This window comes from Rhinoderma darwinii, chromosome 1, assembly GCF_050947455.1.
Source record: "Rhinoderma darwinii isolate aRhiDar2 chromosome 1, aRhiDar2.hap1, whole genome shotgun sequence".
NCBI classification, from domain to species: Eukaryota; Metazoa; Chordata; class Amphibia; order Anura; family Rhinodermatidae; genus Rhinoderma; species Rhinoderma darwinii.
Window position 1 is genome coordinate 25,349,991 of NC_134687.1, and position 20,601 is coordinate 25,370,591.

A 20,601-nucleotide genomic window follows, 5' to 3' on the forward strand; every position below is an offset into this window, starting at 1 on the left:
AACCGTTCACTCGCAAGATCAGAACTCTTTGACCTGTTCAACTTAAAAGGAGATGCTTACCCTTACACCTTGGGTACTTGTAGTGGCATTACAGAGGTCTCCGGAAGAAGAGCCAGTGGACTTATAGTGGCTTCTCTCAACAATCAGGAGATACCCTTACCCACACTTGTTGAGTGCAACCAGATACCATCCAACAAAGATGAGATTCCTACGTCAGAGGCTGCTCTTCATCACACTCATCTAAGGGCTATAGCGAAAGAAATACCAGCCCTTGACAAGAGTGCAGAGATCCTACTTCTGCTCGGTAGAGACATTCTCAGGGTACATAAGGTACGCCAGCAAATCAACGGACCACATGATGCTCCGTTTGCCCAACGCCTTGATTTAGGTTGGGTTATCATAGGCAACGTCTGTATAGACAAGATGAAGAAGCCTACCAAGATTTCCTCATTTAAAACTCACATTTTGCCAAATGGTCGCAACACTTATTTTCAGCCATGCCCACACCATTACTGGGTGAAAGAGAAGCTGAACAACAGTAAGTGGCAGCTTGACCACCAAGATAATATGAACACATTCCTGTCCTGGGATGACAGTCTTGGAGCAACAGTGTTCAATTCTACAAGTGAAGACAATAAGTTGGCACTTGCAAGAGAGGATAAAGAATTTCTCAAGGTTATGGACAAAGAATTTGCTCAGGATGAGTCTAACAGCTGGGTAGCACCTTTGCCTTTCCGTTCCCCAAGACCGAAATTACCAAACAATCTACAGCAAGCAGTTTCGAGATTTTCCTCTTTAAAACGCACCCTAAAGAGGAAACCAGAGATGGAAAAACATTTTGTAGACTTCATGCAAAATATATTTGATAGAGATCATGCAGAACCTGCACCCCCACTAAAGGAAGGAGAAGAATGCTGGTACCTTCCATCCTTTGGCGTGTATCACCCTCGCAAGCCTAATCAAATCAGAGTGGTGTTTGATTCCAGCGCTCAGCATGAAGGCGTTTCTCTAAACAACCTGCTCCTCACTGGGCCTAACCTAAACAACAACCTCATAGGAGTACTCATCCGCTTCAGACAAGAACCTGTTGCAGTAATGGCTGACATCCAGCAAATGTTCCACTGCTTCATTGTCAAGGAAGACAACAGGAACTACCTCAGGTTTCTATGGCACAAAGACAATGATGTCAACAACAAGGTCACAGATTACCGGATGAAGGTACATGTCTTCGGCAACAGCCCCTCTCCTGCTGTAGCAATCTATGGATTGAGAAGGACAGCCCAGGAAGGTGAGAAGGGGTATGGATCTGATGCTCGTCAATTTGTTGAGAAGAACTTCTATGTAGACGATGGACTTAAATCCTTACCCACAAGTGAAGAGGCAATCGATCTCCTCACCAGAACGCAGGCAATGCTGTCTGTAGCAAATCTCAGACTTCACAAGATTATCTCTAACAGCCAGAAGGTAATGAAAGCGTTCCCCTCTGAAGATCATGCAACCAACTTGAAAGACCTCGATCTTGGTTCTGATGTTCCTCCTATACAACGAAGCCTAGGTTTGCTGTGGGACATTAAGCAAGACACATTCACCTTCCAAGTGTCAGCCAGTGACAAACCTTTTACCAAGCGAGGAGTTTTATCTGTTGTGAACAGCATCTATGATCCTCTTGGCTTCATAGCCCCCGTCACCATTCAAGGCAAGAAATTGCTGAGACAGTTTACCACCGAGAACATAGACTGGGATACTTCTCTGCCTATTGAGAAACAACAAAGGTGGAAGATATGGAAGGAGTCTCTGAAAATATTAGAACAACTCCAAGTCTCACGTTGTTACGTTCCCAGCTCTCTTTCAGCTGCCATCAGAAGAGAAATACACATTTTCTCTGATGCGTCTATCGAAGCCATAGCTGCAGTAGCCTATCTGAGAATCCCAGGAACCAACAAGCCTCACTGTGGATTTGTCCTGGGTAAGGCCAAACTAACCCCAAAACCTGCACACTCTGTGCCAAGACTTGAGCTTTGTGCAGCTGTGCTAGCAGTAGAGATTGCTGAAGTTATTAAAAACGAAATGGACATTGCAATTGATTCATTTGCTTTCTACACAGATAGTAAAGTTGTGCTTGGTTATATATACAACCAAACAAAACAATTCTATGTATATGTCAGCAACAGAGTAGAACGCATTAGAAGTTTTTCTACTCCTGGGCAGTGGCAGTACATCTCCACTGACCTTAACCCAGCTGATCGTGGAACAAGACCTGAACCGGCAGCAGGCCTATGTGACATGTGGTTGTCACCTCCAAGATTCTTGTATGAGGATCCCTGTTTAATTCCTACCAACACCACCTATGAGATGGTGGATCCCGAGTCTGACAAGGAAATCAGGCCTACAAATACCACGCTCTTCACTTCTGTAATTCCAAAATTGAAGCTGAAGTCACATCGCTTTGAGCGCTTCTCAAATTGGTCATCTATTGTGCGAGCTGTTGCTCACCTAATTCATATCGCTCACTGCTTTGCTAAGGACACATCAGAGTGTCATGGCTGGCATATCTGTAAAGAACACCCTACTGTCGCAGACATCGAACATGCTGAAGAAGTCATTACCCGTTGTGTGCAACAAGAAGTATACAGTCAGGAGATTGACAATATTACAAAGGGTATCAATCTTTCCAAGAGCAGTGCACTCTTTGAACTGAATCCAGTGCTTGATCATCACAAATTGCTGAGAGTGGGCGGCCGTATAGTGAGATCTGATCTAAGTAGCAAGGAACAAAATCCTGTCATTATACCAGGTCGGCATCATATTGCTACACTATTGGTCCGACACCATCATGAAAGAGTGCAGCACCAAGGCAGACAGTTTACGGAAGGTGCCATCAGGTCAGCCGGCTTGTGGATCGTAGGGATGAAGAGATGCATCTCTTCCGTGCTCCATAAATGTGTCAAGTGTCATAAGTTAAGAGGAAGACACCATCAACAACAAATGGCAAATCTCCCAGCAGACCGACTAAGTACGGAACCGCCCTTTACTTATGTTGGGGTGGATGTCTTTGGCCCATGGTCAGTTGTTACACGAAGGACCCGTGGTGGAGTCGCAAACAGCAAACGGTGGGCTGTGCTGTTTACATGTCTCAGCATCCGAGCAGTACACATCGAAGTGATTGAGTCTATGGATTCTTCTTGCTTCATCAATGCCCTCCGAAGATTCTTCTCTATCCGAGGACCCGTCAAGCAACTGAGGTCCGACTGCGGCACTAACTTCGTGGGAGCCAGCAAAGAACTGCAGTTAGACAATTTCTTGTCTAACAATGGGTGCACATGGGTGTTTAACCCTCCACATTCGTCTCACATGGGAGGATCATGGGAACGCATGATTGGAATTGCACGCAAAATCCTTGACTCCATGTTGCTGGATCACAAGTCTTTGCTTACACATGAGATCTTGGTCACCTTTCTTGCAGAGGTGTCCGCCATAATCAATGCAAGGCCACTAGTCCCAGTATCCTCGGACCCTGATTCCCCAGTTATTCTTACCCCAGCTACGCTTCTTACCCAGAAGATCGGGACTGCTGCAATCCCTCCGGGAATCTTTGACCACAGCGACATTTACCGACGCCAATGGAAACAGGTACAATACCTGTCCAACGTGTTCTGGCACCGCTGGAAGACAGAGTATTTGCACATACTTCAAAGCCGTCACAAATGGCAGACGTCGAGACCTAACCTCCAGGAAGGTGACCTTGTTCTTCTAAAGGATAAGGAAGCCCATCGCAATGAATGGCCAATGGGTCTTGTTACCAAGGTTATGCCTAGTGATGATGGAAAGACTCGAAAGGTAGAGGTCAAGGTGACCAAAGGAGGCTCAGTGCGAGTTTTCTTCCGCCCAATCACTGAACTAGTGCTTCTTCTTCCAAAGAAAGAAGGCACATAAAGGACACAGCCCCCAGCTGGCTGCTAGCTGTGTTATATTTGGAACACCTTACCATTTGGAATATACAGTGGGTTGGTGGAAGTATTGGCAAGTTGCGGCTTCCCCGATCCGAAGATGGGTTTCTTACTTGGAACTTGTACAAGCGGATACCTACTGTTGTGGACTATCGGCAACAGACTTGGACTATAACTATTGTCATTGTTTGCATGTTCCTTTTGTCTTTCAGGTTCCAGGATCCACTACTGGACATTATTCAAGGACATTCTTTCAAGTTTGATTTTATTGTGAAATCTAAAGATTTCAGACGGGGAGTGTCATGTCCCTCGACTTAGGTTTCTATTCACTGTCATGTTATGTTATATGCTCCTATTGCAGTTGCTTTGCTTTATTTAGTTTGTCCCTGCTATCTCCCTGTAGCTAGGCTCTGAGGTAATAGCTCCTCCCTTCTTTCTGTGCTTAGTTGTCTTTCCTCATGGTTCCCATACTGTGTAGTCATCTCCTGCTCAACTCTGGCAAAATATCATCTTTTCACCTGCTGGTTTGTGTACCTTACAAGTATTTCAGCCTGAAAATAAACTTCTCTGGAAACTTCCCACGTGCCTCTTCAGCTGAGTTGACGCTATCTGACAGTGTCTTGGTGTGAGTACCGGTTCAATACAGACATATACAGTGAGATTGTCTCAAGGGCCCTACAACTTACAGCCTGGTCATGGAGTCAGAATACTACCGCAGGAGCTGGTCGCAGCAGGGACAGTAGATGGCTTTAAAAAAGGCTTAGATAATTTCCTAGAACAAAAAAATATTAACTGCTATGTGTAGAAATTTTTTACTTCCCCTTTCCCATCCCACTTCCCCTTTCCCATCCCTTGGTTGAACTTGATGGACATGTGTCTTTTTTCAACCGTACAAACTATGTAACTATGTGCAGCATTGTGACATCACCTCTATTATGATGTAATCCTTCGGGGATATCATCAGAACCAAGACATTGTGACATCATCCGTATAATGTTATCATGGCAAATATCAGTTATTATAACCTATAACATTTAACCCCTCAAGGGTTAAGCCAATGGTGACGTTAAGGACCGTAGAATTATTTTTTTTGTTTTTGTAGTCAGACACTAGAGCCAAAACATTTTTTATTTTCTGTAGCCGTGTGAGGGCTTGTTTTTTGCGGGATGAGTTGCATTTTTGAATGGCACCATTTTTGGGTACATAAAACTTATTGATTAACTGTTATAAAATAAAAGTGGGGGGAATGAAAAAAAACAACAATACAAGTATCGTTTTGTGTGTTTCATGTATTTTTTTTAAGCCAAAACCAGGAACGTAACCTAAACAAAAGAAATATATAAAGAAAGGCCATGCATGCAAAATCTGCACTGTGTGAACAAGGTCTTTATGTCGCTGCATTCCAAGAGCCATAACTTTTTTCTTTCGTCTGTGTAGCTGTATGCAGGCTTGTTTTCTGCAGGACAATTAATATTTTTATATTTTTATTAGAATCATTTTGGTGTAGATAGATTATTGATTCTTATTGTTTTTTTTAAGGAAGAATGGGGAAAAAAGTAATTCTGCCTTTGTTTTTTTCTACGCCGTTTACCGTGCAGTGTGAATAATGTGTTAACTTTATCCTACAGATCGTACAATAGCAGCAATCCCATTTATGTGTACGTTTTTTTATTTTTTTTGAGCAAAATGTCTTTTCTAAACTAGACAACCCCTTTATGGTCGATAGCAAAGCTGTTAAATGTCCGTTTAACCCCCGTAGAAGAGGCGATCATCTAAGCAATCAAAACAAAGGGAGTGGGCTGTCCTTGTCTTCCCATTGCTGACATCCACGACGTGATATCGGGGGCTGACAGTTATATATGGCAGCCAGGGGCCTAAGAAAGATCCATATAACTTCCATATGTAGTTGCCTATTAGGCCGTGCTTTAACCCCTTCGCGCACCATGATATAATAGCACGTCATGGTGCGGGGGGGAATGTGTGGAGCATGCTCACGTGCTGAGCACGCTCCATACGCTGCGGGTGTCAGCTGCGTATTACACCTGGGACGAACGGGCAAGAACAACGATCGCGCTGCTCCTGGCCGTTTAACCCCTCAAATGCTGTGATCAATCACGACAGCAGCAACTGTGGCGTTAAAAATAGGGGGAGGCCCCCCTCTGACCTGCTCATCGGCGCCCAACACGCCCATTGCGGTGCCAATGGTTGTCATGGCTCTGCCTTTGAAAGGGCTTAACAGAAACCGGTAAAAATGACAATATATTGCAATAAATTAGTATTGCAGTGTATTGTACCAGTGATCGAGGATCGCTGGTTCAATTCCCCAGGGGGACTAAAAGGTTGTGTAAAAAAAACTGTTAAATAAAGTTTTTAGTAGTGAGAAAAAAAATGAAAAGTTCAAAAAACAATCCCTTTTACAATTTTTCCTCTAAAGTAATGTAACAAAATAAACATAATTGGTATTGCTGCGTCCGTAAAAGTCCAAACGTGTACAATATAAAATTATTTAACTCGCAAATTGAACGCCATAAAAAGAAAAAAATTGAAAATGCCAGAATCGCTCTTTTTTGGTCAACTTCAAAATAAAAAGTGATCAAGAAATTGTACATACCAAAAATTGTATCAATAAAAACGAATGCTCATCCCACTAAAAATAAGCCCTCACACCGCTGAATCCACGGCAAAATAAATAAGTTATGGCTCTCAGAGAGCCGTGAATGAAACATATTTTTTTTTTTTTTTTTTTAAATTCTATTTTTTTTTTTAAAGTAGTAAAATATAAAAAAAACTATATAAATTTGGTAACACCGTAATCGTATTGAGCCGCATAATAAAGTTCAGTTGTCGTTTTTACCGCTCGGTGAACGCTGTAAAACCGAAACCCAAGAAACAATGGAGGAAATGCAGTTTTATCCAATTTCAGTCGCAAATACGTTTTTTCTCAGTTTCCGGGTATTATATATTATCTATGGGTGGGTGTGTGGCATTATCTACAGAGGACACTGTGGCATTATCTACAGAGGGCACTGTGACAGCATCTACAGAGGACACTGTGGCTGCATCTACAGAGGACACTGTGGCATTATCTACAGAGGGCACTGTGACAGCATCTACAGAGGACACTGTGGCTGCATCTACAGAGGACACTGTGGAAGTATCTACAAAAGGCACTGTGGCATTATCTAGGGGTGCGTGGCATTATCTACAGAGGGAACTGTGGCATTATCTACCGAGGGCACTGTGGAATTATCTACAGAGGGCACTGTGGCATTATCTAGGGGTGCGTGGCATTATCTACAGAGGGCACTGTGGCATTATCTACCGACAGCACTGTGGAATTATCTACAGAGGACACTGTGGTAGCGTCTACAGAGGGCACTGTGGCAGCATCTACAGAGGGCACTGTGGCATTATCTACAGAGGGCACTGTGGCATTATCTAGGGGTGTGTGGCATTATCTACAGAGGGCACTGTGGCATTATCTAGGGGTGTGTGGCATTATCTACAGAGGGCACTGTAGCATTATCTAGGGGTGTGTGGCATTATCTACAGGGGGCACTGTGGCATTATCTACAGGGGCACTGTGGCAGTATCTACAGACGGCACTGTGGCATTATCTACAGAGGGCACTGTGGCTTTATCTACCGAGGGCACTGTGTAATTATCTACAGAAGGCACTGTGCCATTATCTAGGGGTGCGTGGCATTATCTACCGAGGGCACAGTGTAATTATCTACAGAGGGCACTGTGGCATTATCTAGGGGTGTGTGGCATTATCTACAGAGGGCACTGTGGCATTATCTAGGGGTGTGTGGCATTATCTACAGGGGGCACTATGGCATTATCTACAGGGGCACTGTGGCAGTATCTAGGGGTGCGTGGCATTATCTACAGAGGGCACTGTGGCATTATCTACCGACAGCACTGTGGAATTATCTACAGAGGACACTGTGGTAGCGTCTACAGAGGGCACTGTGGCAGCATCTACAGAGGGCACTGTGGCAGTATCTACAGAGGGCACTGTGGCAGCGTATACAGAGTGCACTGTGGCAGTATCTACCGAGGGAACTGTGGCATTATCTATGGGTGGGTGTGTGGCAGTATCTACAGAGGGCAATGTGGCATTATCTAGGGGTGCGTGGCATTATCTACAGAGGGCACTGTGGCATTATCTACCGAGGGCACTGTGTAATTATCTACAGAGGGCACTGTGGCATTATCTAGGGGTGCGTGGCATTATCTACCGAGGGCACTGTGTAATTATCTACAGAAGGCACTGTGGCATTATCTACGGGTGTGTGGCATTATCTACAGAGGGCACTGTGGCATTATCTAGGGGTGTGTGGCATTATCTACAGGGGGCACTGTGGCATTATCTACAGGGGCACTGTGGCAGTATCTAGGGGTGCGTGGCATTATCTACAGAGGGCACTGCGGCATTATCTACCGAGGGCACTGTGGCAGTATCTACAGAGGGCACTGTTGCAGCGTCTACAGAGGGCACTGTGGCATTATCTACAGAGGGCACTGTGGCAGCATCTACAGAGGGCACTGTGGCAGTATCTACCGAGGGCACTGTGGCAATATCTATGGGTTGGTGTGTGGCAGTATCTACAGAGGACACTGTGGCATTATCTAGGGGTGTGTGGCATTATCTACAGAGGGCACTGTGGCATTATCTAGGGGTGTGTGGCATTATCTACAGGGGGCACTGTGGCATTATCTACAGGGGCACTGTGGCAGTATCTACAGACGGCACTGTGGCATTATCTACAGAGGGCACTGTGGCTTTATCTACCGAGGGCACTGTGTAATTATCTACAGAAGGCACTGTGCCATTATCTAGGGGTGCGTGGCATTATCTACCGAGGGCACTGTGTAATTATCTACAGAGGGCACTGTGGCATTATCTAGGGGTGTGTGGCATTATCTACAGAGGGCACTGTGGCATTATCTAGGGGTGTGTGGCATTATCTACAGGGGGCACTATGGCATTATCTACAGGGGCGCTGTGGCAGTATCTAGGGGTGCGTGGCATTATCTACAGAGGGCACTGTGGCAGTATCTACCGAGGGCACTATGGCAGTATCTACAGAGGGCACTGTTGCAGCGTCTACAGAGGGCACTGTGGCATTATCTACAGAGGGCACTGTGGCAGCATCTATAGAGGGCACTGTGGCAGTATCTACCGAGGGCACTGTGGCATTATCTATGGGTTGGTGTGTGGCAGTATCTACAGAGGACACTGTGGCATTATCTAGGGGTGTGTGGCATTATCTACAGAGGGCACTGTGGCATTATCTAGGGGTGTGTGGCATTATCTACAGGGGGCACTGTGGCATTATCTACAGGGGCACTGTGACAGTATCTACAGAGGGCACTGTGGCATTATCTACAGAGGGCACTGTGGCTTTATCTACCGAGGGCACTGTGTAATTATCTACAGAGGGCACTGTGGCATTATCTAGGGGTGCGTGGCATTATCTACCGAGGGCACAGTGTAATTATCTACAGAGGGCACTGTGACATTATCTAGGGGTGTGTGGCATTATCTACAGAGGGCACTGTGGCATTATCTAGGGGTGTGTGGCATTATCTACAGGGGGCACTATGGCATTATCTACAGGGGCACAGTGGCAGTATCTAGGGGTGTGTGGCATTATCTACAGAGGGCACTGTGGCAGTATCTACCGAGGGCACTGTGGCAGTATCTACAGAGGGCACTGTTGCAGCGTCTACAGAGGGCACTGTGGCATTATCTACAGAGGGCACTGTGGCAGCATCTACAGAGGGCACTGTGGCAGTATCTACCGAGGGCACTGTGGCATTATCTATGGGTTGGTGTGTGGCAGTATCTACAGAGGACACTGTGGCATTATCTAGGGGTGTGTGGCATTATCTACAGAGGGCACTGTGGCATTATCTAGGGGTGTGTGGCATTATCTACAGGGGGCACTGTGGCATTATCTACAGGGGCACTGTGACAGTATCTACAGAGGGCACTGTGGCATTATCTACAGAGGGCACTGTGGCTTTATCTACTGAGGGCACTGTGTAATTATCTACAGAGGGCACTGTGGCATTATCTAGGGGTGCGTGGCATTATCTACCGAGGGCACTGTGTAATTATCTACAGAGGGCACTGTGACATTATCTAGGGGTGTGTGGCATTATCTACAGAGGGCACTGTGGCATTATCTAGGGGTGTGTGGCATTATCTACAGGGGGCACTGTGGCATTATCTACAGGGGCACTGTGTCAGTATCTAGGGGTGCGTGGCATTATCTACAGAGGGCACTGTGGCATTATCTACTGAGGGCACTGTGGCAGTGTCTACAGAGGGCACTGTTGCAGCATCTACAGAGGGCACTGTGGCATTATCTACAGAGGGCACTGTGGCAGCATCTACAGAGGGCACTGTGGCAGTATCTACCGAGGGCACTGTGGCATTATCTATGGGTTGGTGTGTGGCAGTATCTACAGAGGACACTGTGGCATTATCTAGGGGTGTGTGGCATTATCTACAGAGGGCACTGTGGCATTATCTAGGGGTGTGTGGCATTATCTACAGCGGGCACTGTGGCATTATCTACAGGGGCACTGTGGCAGTATCTACAGAGGGCACTGTGGCATTATCTACAGAGGGCACTGTGGCTTTATCTACCGAGGGCACTGTGGCATTATCTACAGAGGGCACTGTGGCCGTATCTATAGAGGGCACTGTGGCAGTATTTACAGAGGGCACTGTGGCAGCATCTACAGAGGGTGCCGTGGATCTGAAAAGGGGCTGCTCAATCTTGACATATGTGTGTCTGCCAAACGCTGCCAACTGAGCCGCCGGACTGCATTTAACGACACAAACCTGAAAACTGGATTGTTGAAATGCGTCCAGTCAACTTCTAATTTTTTCTATATGTGGCTCACTTACCCGGCCGAGTTTGAGACCCCTGGTCTAATCTGTGTCTGTCAGTTTTCATAGGTTAAAAATAAAAAATAATAACTAAAAGTCCCCTAGCAGGACAAAAAAACAAATAAGTGAATTTTAATAAAGTTGTTAAATCATAAAAATAGTATTTATTGAATAAATATTCAAACATAAAAAAAACCTATACATATTTGGTATCTCAGTAACCATAACGACATTATTTATTTGCTTATTTTTATTCTTCTTGCATCGAATCACAACCCAACCAAAAACTGAATTCACCCTCAGGACTGGTCTCTTCATCAGCCAAATAAATTCTACCCCTTGTAAAACTGTCAGAGAAACCCCTACATGACGAACACCTGCAGCCCCAACCATTTACGCGGCTTAATCTAAATTCTGATAAAGAGAAGTGCTCCACTCCATACACTCAGGTGCAGTAGATAGCTTTTCAGTACCACAACTTTCACAAAACCCCTGTCTGACAACTTTTTTAACCTTGACCATATTCTCTACCTACTCTGAGTACTCATGATCCCCATATCTCAGGCCAGACCCTAAATATAAGTAAACTATGTAAAACAATACAGATTCCTCTGCTTACTTATGTGAATATTATAGAGAATGGAACTCCACTAAACTACTGCTGGGTACCTCCCAGGGTAGTTTTTCTGTATTTTCAGGTTAAAGCAAGAAAAAGGGTCCTTCAGGACCTCTTTTTTACAGTACTGTTAATTATAAACCAATAACTACAAGATGGAAATGAACAAGGAACAGTTCTAATCTTTCTATTATAAATTCCCAAAAACTGGACTCTCAGCATGACTTTTTTTGCTTCCGTTTCTGAAAGGCTTGGCTTTTCTACAAGTCAGGATGGCCGAGCGGTCTAAGGCGCTGCGTTAAGGTCGCAGTCTCCCCTGGAGGCGTGGGTTCAAATGCCACTTCTGACAACACATCTTTTCTTAAACATGCTTCAATGTCATTCCGTCAGCACTGCTGAAAAAATAGTAAAAAAAACGCCCCAAAATGTTAGACTCTTCAGATGACTGGCTTGGCATCCAATCTTGAAAAATTGCGCTTTTGTGTAGGATAGGGTGACCGAGCAGTCTCTCGTGAAGGCGTGGATTTAAATCCCTCTTTTGAACACTCATATTTTCTTTAGCATATTTAAATGTGAGACCTTTCACTCATGGAGTAATGAGTCATTCTCCTTGAGCTCCTCCGCTATCCCGGTAGAATTCTGGCCAACTGCCTGTAAAGACATCTACAGACTCACCACCAGACCTTGAGACAAGTCTGCATCCAGTACAATGAGTGATAGTGCAGCAAAGCTGTCCCACCAACCTCTATGCAGCTGAGCACGGCAAACGGAGGAGTTCTATTACTGATAGCATTAAGCCGCTGCAACCATGTGAAGTAGTAGCAATATTCAAGACACACGGCCACATCCTGGGCCTAGCTCCACTATTGTGCACTCTATAGCTGCAAGAGACAAGCCCGAGCCACTTATATACATGTGGCTTTGTATCAGATGAGTTTGGAGCCAAAGAAATTCTACCCCTTGTAAAACTGTCAGAGAAACCCCTACATGACAAACACCTGCAGCCCCAACCATTTACGTGGCTTAATCTAAATTCTGATAAAGAGAAGTGCTCCACTCCATACACTCAGGTGCAGTAGATAGCTTTTGAGTACCACAACTTTCACAAAACCCCTTTCTGACAACTTTTTTAACCTTGACCATATTCTCTACCTACTCTGAGTTCTCATGATCCCCATATCTCTGGCCAGACCCTAAATATAAGTAAACTATGTAAAACAATACAGATTCCTCTGCTTACTTATGTGAATATTATAGAGAATGGAACTCCACTAAACTACTGCTGGGTACCTCCCAGGGTAGTTTTTCTGTATTTTCAGGTTAAAGCAAGAAAAAGGGTCCTTCAGGACCTCTTTTTTACAGTACTGTTAATCATAAACCAATAACTACAAGATGGAAATGGACAAGGAACAGTTCTAATCTTTCTATTATAAATTCCCAAAAACTGGACGCTCAGCATGACTTTTTTTGCTTCCGTTTCTGAAAGGCTTGGATTTTCTACAAGTCAGGATGGCTAAGCGGTCTAAGGTGCTGCGTTAAGGTCGCAGTCTCCCCTGGAGGCGTGGGTTCAAATCCCACTTCTGCCAACACATCTTTTCTTAAACATGCTTCAATGTCATTCCGTCAGCACTGCTGAAAAAATAGTAAAAAAAAACGCCCCAAAATGTTAGACTCTTCAGATGACTGGCTTGGCATCCAATCTTGAAAAATTGTGCTTTTTTGTAGGATAGGGTGACTGAGCAGTCTCTCGTGAAGGCGTGGATTTAAATCCCACTTTTGAACACTCATATTTTCTTTAGCATATTTAAATGTGAGACCTTTCACTCATGGAGTAATGAGTCATTCTCCTTGAGCTCCTCCGCTATCCCGGTAGAATTCTGGCCAACTGCCTGTAAAGACATCTACAGACTCACCACCAGACCTTGAGACAAGTCTGCATCCAGTACAATGAGTGATAGTGCAGCAAAGCTGTCCCACCAACCTCTATGCAGCTGAGCACGGCAAACGGAGGAGTTCTATTACTGATAGCAACCATGTGAAGTAGTAGCAATATTCAAGACACACGGCCACATCCTGGGCCTAGCTCCACTATTGTGCACTCTATAGCCGCAAGAGACCAGCCCGAGCCACTTATATACATGTGGCTTTGTATCAGATGAGTTTAGAGCCAAAGAAATTCTACGCCTTGTAAAACTGTCAGAGAAACCCCTACATGACGAACACCTGCAGCCCCAACCATTTACGCGGCTTAATCTAAATTCTGATAAAGAGAAGTGCTCCACTCCATACACTCAGGTGCAGTAGATAGCTTTTGAGTACCACAACTTTCACAAAACCCCTTTCTGACAACTTTTTTAACCTTGACCATATTCTCTACCTACTCTGAGTTCTCATGATCCCCATATCTCTGGCCAGACCCTAAATATAAGTAAACTATGTAAAACAATACAGATTCCTCTGCTTACTTATGTGAATGTTATAGAGAATGGAACTCCACTAAACTACTGCTGGGTACCTCCCAGGGTAGTTTTTCTGTATTTTCAGGTTAAAGCAAGAAAAAGGGTCCTTCAGGACCTCTTTTTTACAGTACTGTTAATCATAAAACAATAACTACAAGATGGAAATGGACAAGGAACAGTTCTAATCTTTCTATTATAAATTCCCAAAAACTGGACTCTCAGCATGACTTTTTTTGCTTCCGTTTCTGAAAGGCTTGGCTTTTCTACAAGTCAGGATGGCTGAGCGGTCTAAGGCGCTGCGTTAAGGTCTCCCCTGGAGGCGTGGGTTCAAATCCCACTTCTGACAACACATCTTTTCTTAAACATGCTTCAATGTCATTCCGTCAGCGTTTCTGAAAAAATAGTAAAAAAAAAAAACCCAAAATGTTAGACTCTTCAGATGACTGGCTTGGCATCCAATCTTGAAAAATTGCGCTTTTGTGTAGGATAGGGTGACCGAGCAGTCTCTCGTGAAGGTGTGGATTTAAATCCCACTTTTGAACACTCATATTTTCTTTAGCATATTTAAATGTGAGACCTTTCACTCATGGAGTAATGAGTCATTCTTCTTGAGCTCCTCCGCTATCCCGGTAGAATTCTGGCCAACTGCCTGTAAAGACATCTACAGACTCACCACCAGACCTTGAGACAAGTCTGCATCCAGTACAATGAGTGATAGTGCAGCAAAGCTGTCCCACCAACCTCTATGCAGCTGAGCAGGGCAAATGGAGGAGTTCTATTACTGATAGCATTAAGCCGCTGCAACCATGTGAAGTAGTAGCAATATTCAAGACACACGGCCACATCCTGGGCCTAGCTCCACTATTGTGCACTCTATAGCCGCAAGAGACCAGCCCGAGCCACTTATATACATGTGGCTTTGTATCAGATGAGTTTGGAGCCCCCTTGTAAAACTGTCAGAGAAACCCCTACATGACGAACACCTGCAGCCCCAACCATTTACGCGGCTTAATCTAAATTCTGATAAAGAGAAGTGCTCCACTCCATACACTCAGGTGCAGTAGATAGCTTTTCAGTACCACAACTTTCACAAAACCCCTTTCTGACAACTTTTTTAACCTTGACCATATTCTCTACCTACTCTGAGTACTCATGATCCCCATATCTCTGGCCAGACCCTAAATATAAGTAAACTATGTAAAAAATACAGATTCCTCTGCTTACTTATGTGAATATTATAGAGAATGGAACTCCACTAAACTACTGCTGGGTACCTCCCAGGGTAGTTTTTCTGCATTTTCAGGTTAAAGCAAGAAAAGGGGTCCTTCAGGACCTCTTTTTTACAGTACTGTTAATCATAAACCAATAACTACAAGATGGAAATGGACAAGGAACAGTTCTAATCTTTCTATTATAAATACCCAAAAACTGGACTCTCAGCATGACTTTTTTTGCTTCCGTTTCTGAAAGGCTTGGCTTTTCTACAAGTCAGGATGGCCGAGTGGTCTAAGGCACTGCGTTAAGGTCGCAGTCTCCCCTGGAGGCGTGGGTTCAAATCCCACTTCTGACAATATATCTTTTCTTAAACATGCTTCAATGTCATTCTGTTAGCACTGCTGAAAAAATAGTAAAAAAAAACGCCCCAAAATGTTAGACTCTTCAGATGACTGGCTTGGCATCCAATCTTGAAAAATTTCGCTTTTGTGCAGGATAGGGTGACCGAGCAGTCTCTCGTGAAGGCGTGGATTTAAATCCCACTTTTCAACACTCATATTTTCTTTAGCATATTTAAATGTGAGACCTTTCACTCATGGAGTAATGAGTCATTCTTCTTGAGCTCCTCCGCTATCCCGGTAGAATTCTGGCCAACTGCCTGTAAAGACATCTACAGACTCACCACCAGACCTTGAGACAAGTCTGCATCCAGTACAATGAGTGATATTGCAGCAAAGCTGTCCCACCAACCTCTATGCAGCTGAGCACGGCAAACGGAGGAGTTCTATTACTGATAGCATTAAGCCGCTGCAACCATGTGAAGTAGTAGCAATATTCAAGACACACGGCCACATCCTGGGCCTAGCTCCACTATTGTGCAATCTATAGCCGCAAGAGACCAGCCCGAGCCACTTATATACATGTGGCTTTGTATCAGATGAGTTTGGAGCCAAAGAAATTCTACCCCTTGTAAAACTCTCTGAGAGACCCCTACATGACGAACACCTGCAGCCCCAACCATTTACGCGGCTTAATCTAAATTCTGATAAAGAGAAGTGCTCCACTCCATACACTCAGGTGCAGTAGATAGCTTTTCAGTACCACAACTTTCACAAAACCCCTTTCTGACAACTTTTTTAACCTTGACCATATTCTCTACCTACTCTGAGTACTCATGATCCCCATATCTCTGGCCAGACCCTAAATATAAGTAAACTATGTAAAACAATACAGATTCCTCTGCTTACTTATGTGAATATTATAGAGAATGGAACTCCACTAAACTACTGCTGGGTACCTCCCAGGGTAGTTTTTCTGTATTTTCAGGTTAAAGCAAGAAAAAGGGTCCTTCAGGACCTCTTTTTTACAGTACTGTTAATCATAAACCAATAACTACAAGATGGAAATGGACAAGGAACAGTTCTAATCTTTCTATTATAAATACCCAAAAACTTGACTCTCAGCATGACTTTTTTTGCTTCCGTTTCTGAAAGGCTTGGCTTTTCTACAAGTCAGGATGGCCGAGCGGTCTAAGGCACTGCGTTAAGGTCGCAGTCTCCCCTGGAGGCGTGGGTTCAAATCCCACTTCTGACAATATATCTTTTCTTAAACATGCTTCAATGTCATTCTGTTAGCACTGCTGAAAAAATAGTAAAAAAAAAACGCCCCAAAATGTTAGACTCTTCAGATGACTGGCTTGGCATCCAATCTTGAAAAATTTCGCTTTTGTGCAGGATAGGGTGACCGAGCAGTCTCTCGTGAAGGCGTGGATTTAAATCCCACTTTTCAACACTCATATTTTCTTTAGCATATTTAAATGTGAGACCTTTCACTCATGGAGTAATGAGTCATTCTTCTTGAGCTCCTCCGCTATCCCGGTAGAATTCTGGCCAACTGCCTGTAAAGACATCTACAGACTCACCACCAGACCTTGAGACAAGTCTGCATCCAGTACAATGAGTGATATTGCAGCAAAGCTGTCCCACCAACCTCTATGCAGCTGAGCACGGCAAACGGAGGAGTTCTATTACTGATAGCATTAAGCCGCTGCAACCATGTGAAGTAGTAGCAATATTCAAGACACACGGCCACATCCTGGGCCTAGCTCCACTATTGTGCAATCTATAGCCGCAAGAGACCAGCCCGAGCCACTTATATACATGTGGCTTTGTATCAGATGAGTTTGGAGCCAAAGAAATTCTACCCCTTGTAAAACTCTCTGAGAGACCCCTACATGACGAACACCTGCAGCCCCAACCATTTACGCGGCTTAATCTAAATTCTGATAAAGAGAAGTGCTCCACTCCATACACTCAGGTGCAGTAGATAGCTTTTCAGTACCACAACTTTCACAAAACCCCTTTCTGACAACTTTTTTAACCTTGACCATATTCTCTACCTACTCTGAGTACTCATGATCCCCATATCTCTGGCCAGACCCTAAATATAAGTAAACTATGTAAAACAATACAGATTCCTCTGCTTACTTGAGCGAATGTTATAGAGAATGGAACTCCACTAAACTACTGCTGGGTACCTCCCAGGGTAGTTTTTCTGTATTTTCAGGTTAAAGCAAGAAAAAGGGTCCTTCAGGACCTCTTTTTTACAGTACTGTTAATCATAAACCAATAACTACAAGATGGAAATGGACAAGGAACAGTTCTAATCTTTCTATTATGAATTCCCAAAAACTGGACTCTCAGCATGACTTTTTTTTCCTTCCGTTTCTGAAAGGCTTGGCTTTTCTACAAGTCAGGATGGCCGAGCGGTCTAAGGCGCTGCGTTAAGGTCGCAGTCTCCCCTGGAGGCGTGGGTTCAAATCCCACTTCTGACAAAACATATTTTCTTAAACATGCTTCAATGTCATTCCGTTAGCACTGCTGAAAAAATAGTAAAAAAAAACTCCCCAAAATGTTAGACTCTTCAGATGACTGGCTTGGCATCCAATCTTGAAAAATTGCGCTTTTGTGTAGGATAGGGTGACCGAGCAGTCTCTCGTGAAGGTGTGTATTTAAATCCCACTTTTGAACACTCATATTTTCTTTAGCATATTTAAATGTGAGACCTTTCACTCATGGAGTAATGAGTCATTCTCCTTGAGCTCCTCCGCTATCCCAGTAGAATTCTGGCCAACTGCCTGTAAAGACATCTACAGACTCACCACCAGACCTTGAGACAAGTCTGCATCCAGTACAATGAGTGATAGTGCAGCAAAGCTGTCCCACCAACCTCTATGCAGCTGAGCACGGCAAACGGAGGAGTTCTATTACTGATAGCATTAAGCCGCTGCAACCATGTGAAGTAGTAGCAATATTCAAGACACACGGCCACATCCTGGGCCTAGCTCCACTATTGTGCACTCTATAGCCGCAAGAGACCAGCCCGAGCCACTTATATACATGTGGCTTTGTATCAGATGAGTTTGGAGCCAAAGAAATTCTACACCTTGTAAAACTGTCAGAGAAAACCCTACATGACAAACACCTGCAGCCCCAACCATTTACGCGGCTTAATCTAAATTCTGATAAAGAGAAGTGCTCCACTCCATACACTCAGGTGCAGTAGATAGCTTTTCAGTACCACAACTTTCACAAAACCCCTTTCTGACAACTTTTTTAACCTTGACCATATTCTCTACCTACTCTGAGTACTCATGATCCCCATATCTCTGGCCAGACCCTAAATATAAGTAAACTATGTAAAACAATACAGATTCCTCTGCTTATTTGAGTGAATGTTATAGAGAATGGAACTCCACTAAACTACTGCTGGGTACCTCCCAGGGTAGTTTTTCTGTATTTTCAGGTTAAAGCAAGAAAAAGGGTCCTTCAGGACCTCTTTTTTACAGTACTGTTAATTATAAACCAATAACTACAAGATGGAAATGGACAAGGAACAGTTCTAATCTTTCTATTATAAATTCCCAAAAACTGGACTCTCAGCATGACTGTTTTTGCTTCCGTTTCTGAAAGGCATGGATTTTTTTATAAGTCAGGATGGCTGAGCGGTCTAACGCGCTGCATTCATGTCGCAGTCTCCCCTGGAGTCGTGGGTTCTGACAACACATATTTTTTTAAACACGCTTCCATGTGATACCGTCAGCACTGCTGAAAAAATAGTAAAAAAAACCCACAATGCCGAAACACGCCCCTAAATGTTAGACTCTTCAGATGACTGTCAAGTCGTGTCTTCCGCTGCATCCAGCTGTGAAAGTCAAGTTGTGGTTCGGCTACTGTCTACATTGCCTCAGGTACCCACTCTGGACTATAGATATTGTTTTGTACCTTGTTGGCCTGCTACGCGGTACGCCCCAGCGGGTCCACACCCGCGCCGTGACACATATATATTGCATGATGCATTTAAGCAACTTGCCCATCAAATAACAGGTCAGAGACCCACTTTCAGCCAAAAACGCGTGTCTGTGTGTGACGCCAGACAGTGACTGTTATTTGATGGGTAAGTTGCGTTAATGCATCATGTAATATATATATTATACAGATACCCTTGATTTATACTATTGGACAACAAATGTTTGTGTGAATTGCGTTGGTTTTCGCCATTATCTTTAGTTGTGACATTGTGTGGGGTCTGGGGAACGCACCATTCCCTGATTCCACCTAGTCTTCTATATTGGTGCATATAGCTATATGCTGTGATATTTTGATCTAGCATTCATGTCCAGTTAGTATGTCACTGTCTGGCATCCATGTTTCCACACTGTGGTAACCACCTCTGAATTTTAATGTATTTTTATGTTTCTGTTATCAATACATTTTTAAATTTTATACTGCCTTGGTGCATCATAGACCCCAATTTTTAGGTTGTTATTTTCATTAGTGAGTTTTTCAACGTTTATATCATGTGTATATTGGGCCTATATTGCCTCCCCTATATATGACATATGCTATATATGTGAGATTATCTCTATGATGTGGAGGGGGATTTGGGTTCTTCTCCGTATCGGTATAGTGTTGTTAAAGTACCACTCTAGGAAAAAGTGATACACTGTGTTATATGTAGTGCAGGGCCTTAAGGGGCGAGTCTTTACTTTATTTTTGGAGTTATTTGAATCGATATGTCATGCCCCGCCCTCTGTACAAGGCATTACACAGTGTATCAGTACTTCCTGGAGTGTTCCTTTAAGTACTGGTCTCAATGATGCTCTATTCTGTTATTAGATAATGTCCTGCTGAGTTGTGGATATTTGTCTTGTATATAGAGCTGTAGCAATAGAACAGATTAGGAATTATTATAAAAAGAAAACTGTTTCTCATTCACTAGATCCAAGAATGACATAAAATTATTTAAAAGCTTAATTTCAATATTGTCTACATGCACATCTATGGGTCATATATAACGGGACTAAAGTATTGAAATATTATTCCTTCCTTAATTCCGGTTCTGAATATACCGAGTACTCATAGACTCGCTTAGTCTTGTCTAGGAAAATATCTA

At 43.8% G+C, this 20,601-nt stretch overlaps 1 protein-coding gene and 3 non-coding genes across 4 annotated transcripts in view; all 4 read left to right on the forward strand.

Moving 5' to 3' along the window:
- Nucleotides 1-4,321: 4,321 nt before the first annotated feature.
- ST3GAL5 (ST3 beta-galactoside alpha-2,3-sialyltransferase 5) overlaps nt 4,322-20,601 on the forward strand; it is a 439,220-nt gene continuing 422,940 nt past the window's right edge. The window contains exon 1 of the mRNA XM_075856660.1: nt 4,322-4,572. Within this exon, the coding sequence (XP_075712775.1) occupies nt 4,406-4,572 (167 nt within the window). The 5' untranslated portion in view covers nt 4,322-4,405. The remainder of the gene's footprint in view (nt 4,573-20,601) is intronic.
- TRNAL-AAG (transfer RNA leucine (anticodon AAG)) lies at nt 15,420-15,502 on the forward strand. Its single transcript has one exon. It is a non-coding gene; the product is annotated as a tRNA-Leu (tRNA).
- On the forward strand, nt 16,658-16,740 carry TRNAL-AAG (transfer RNA leucine (anticodon AAG)). The gene has a single exon. It is a non-coding gene; the product is annotated as a tRNA-Leu (tRNA).
- On the forward strand, nt 17,898-17,980 carry TRNAL-AAG (transfer RNA leucine (anticodon AAG)). The gene has a single exon. It is a non-coding gene; the product is annotated as a tRNA-Leu (tRNA).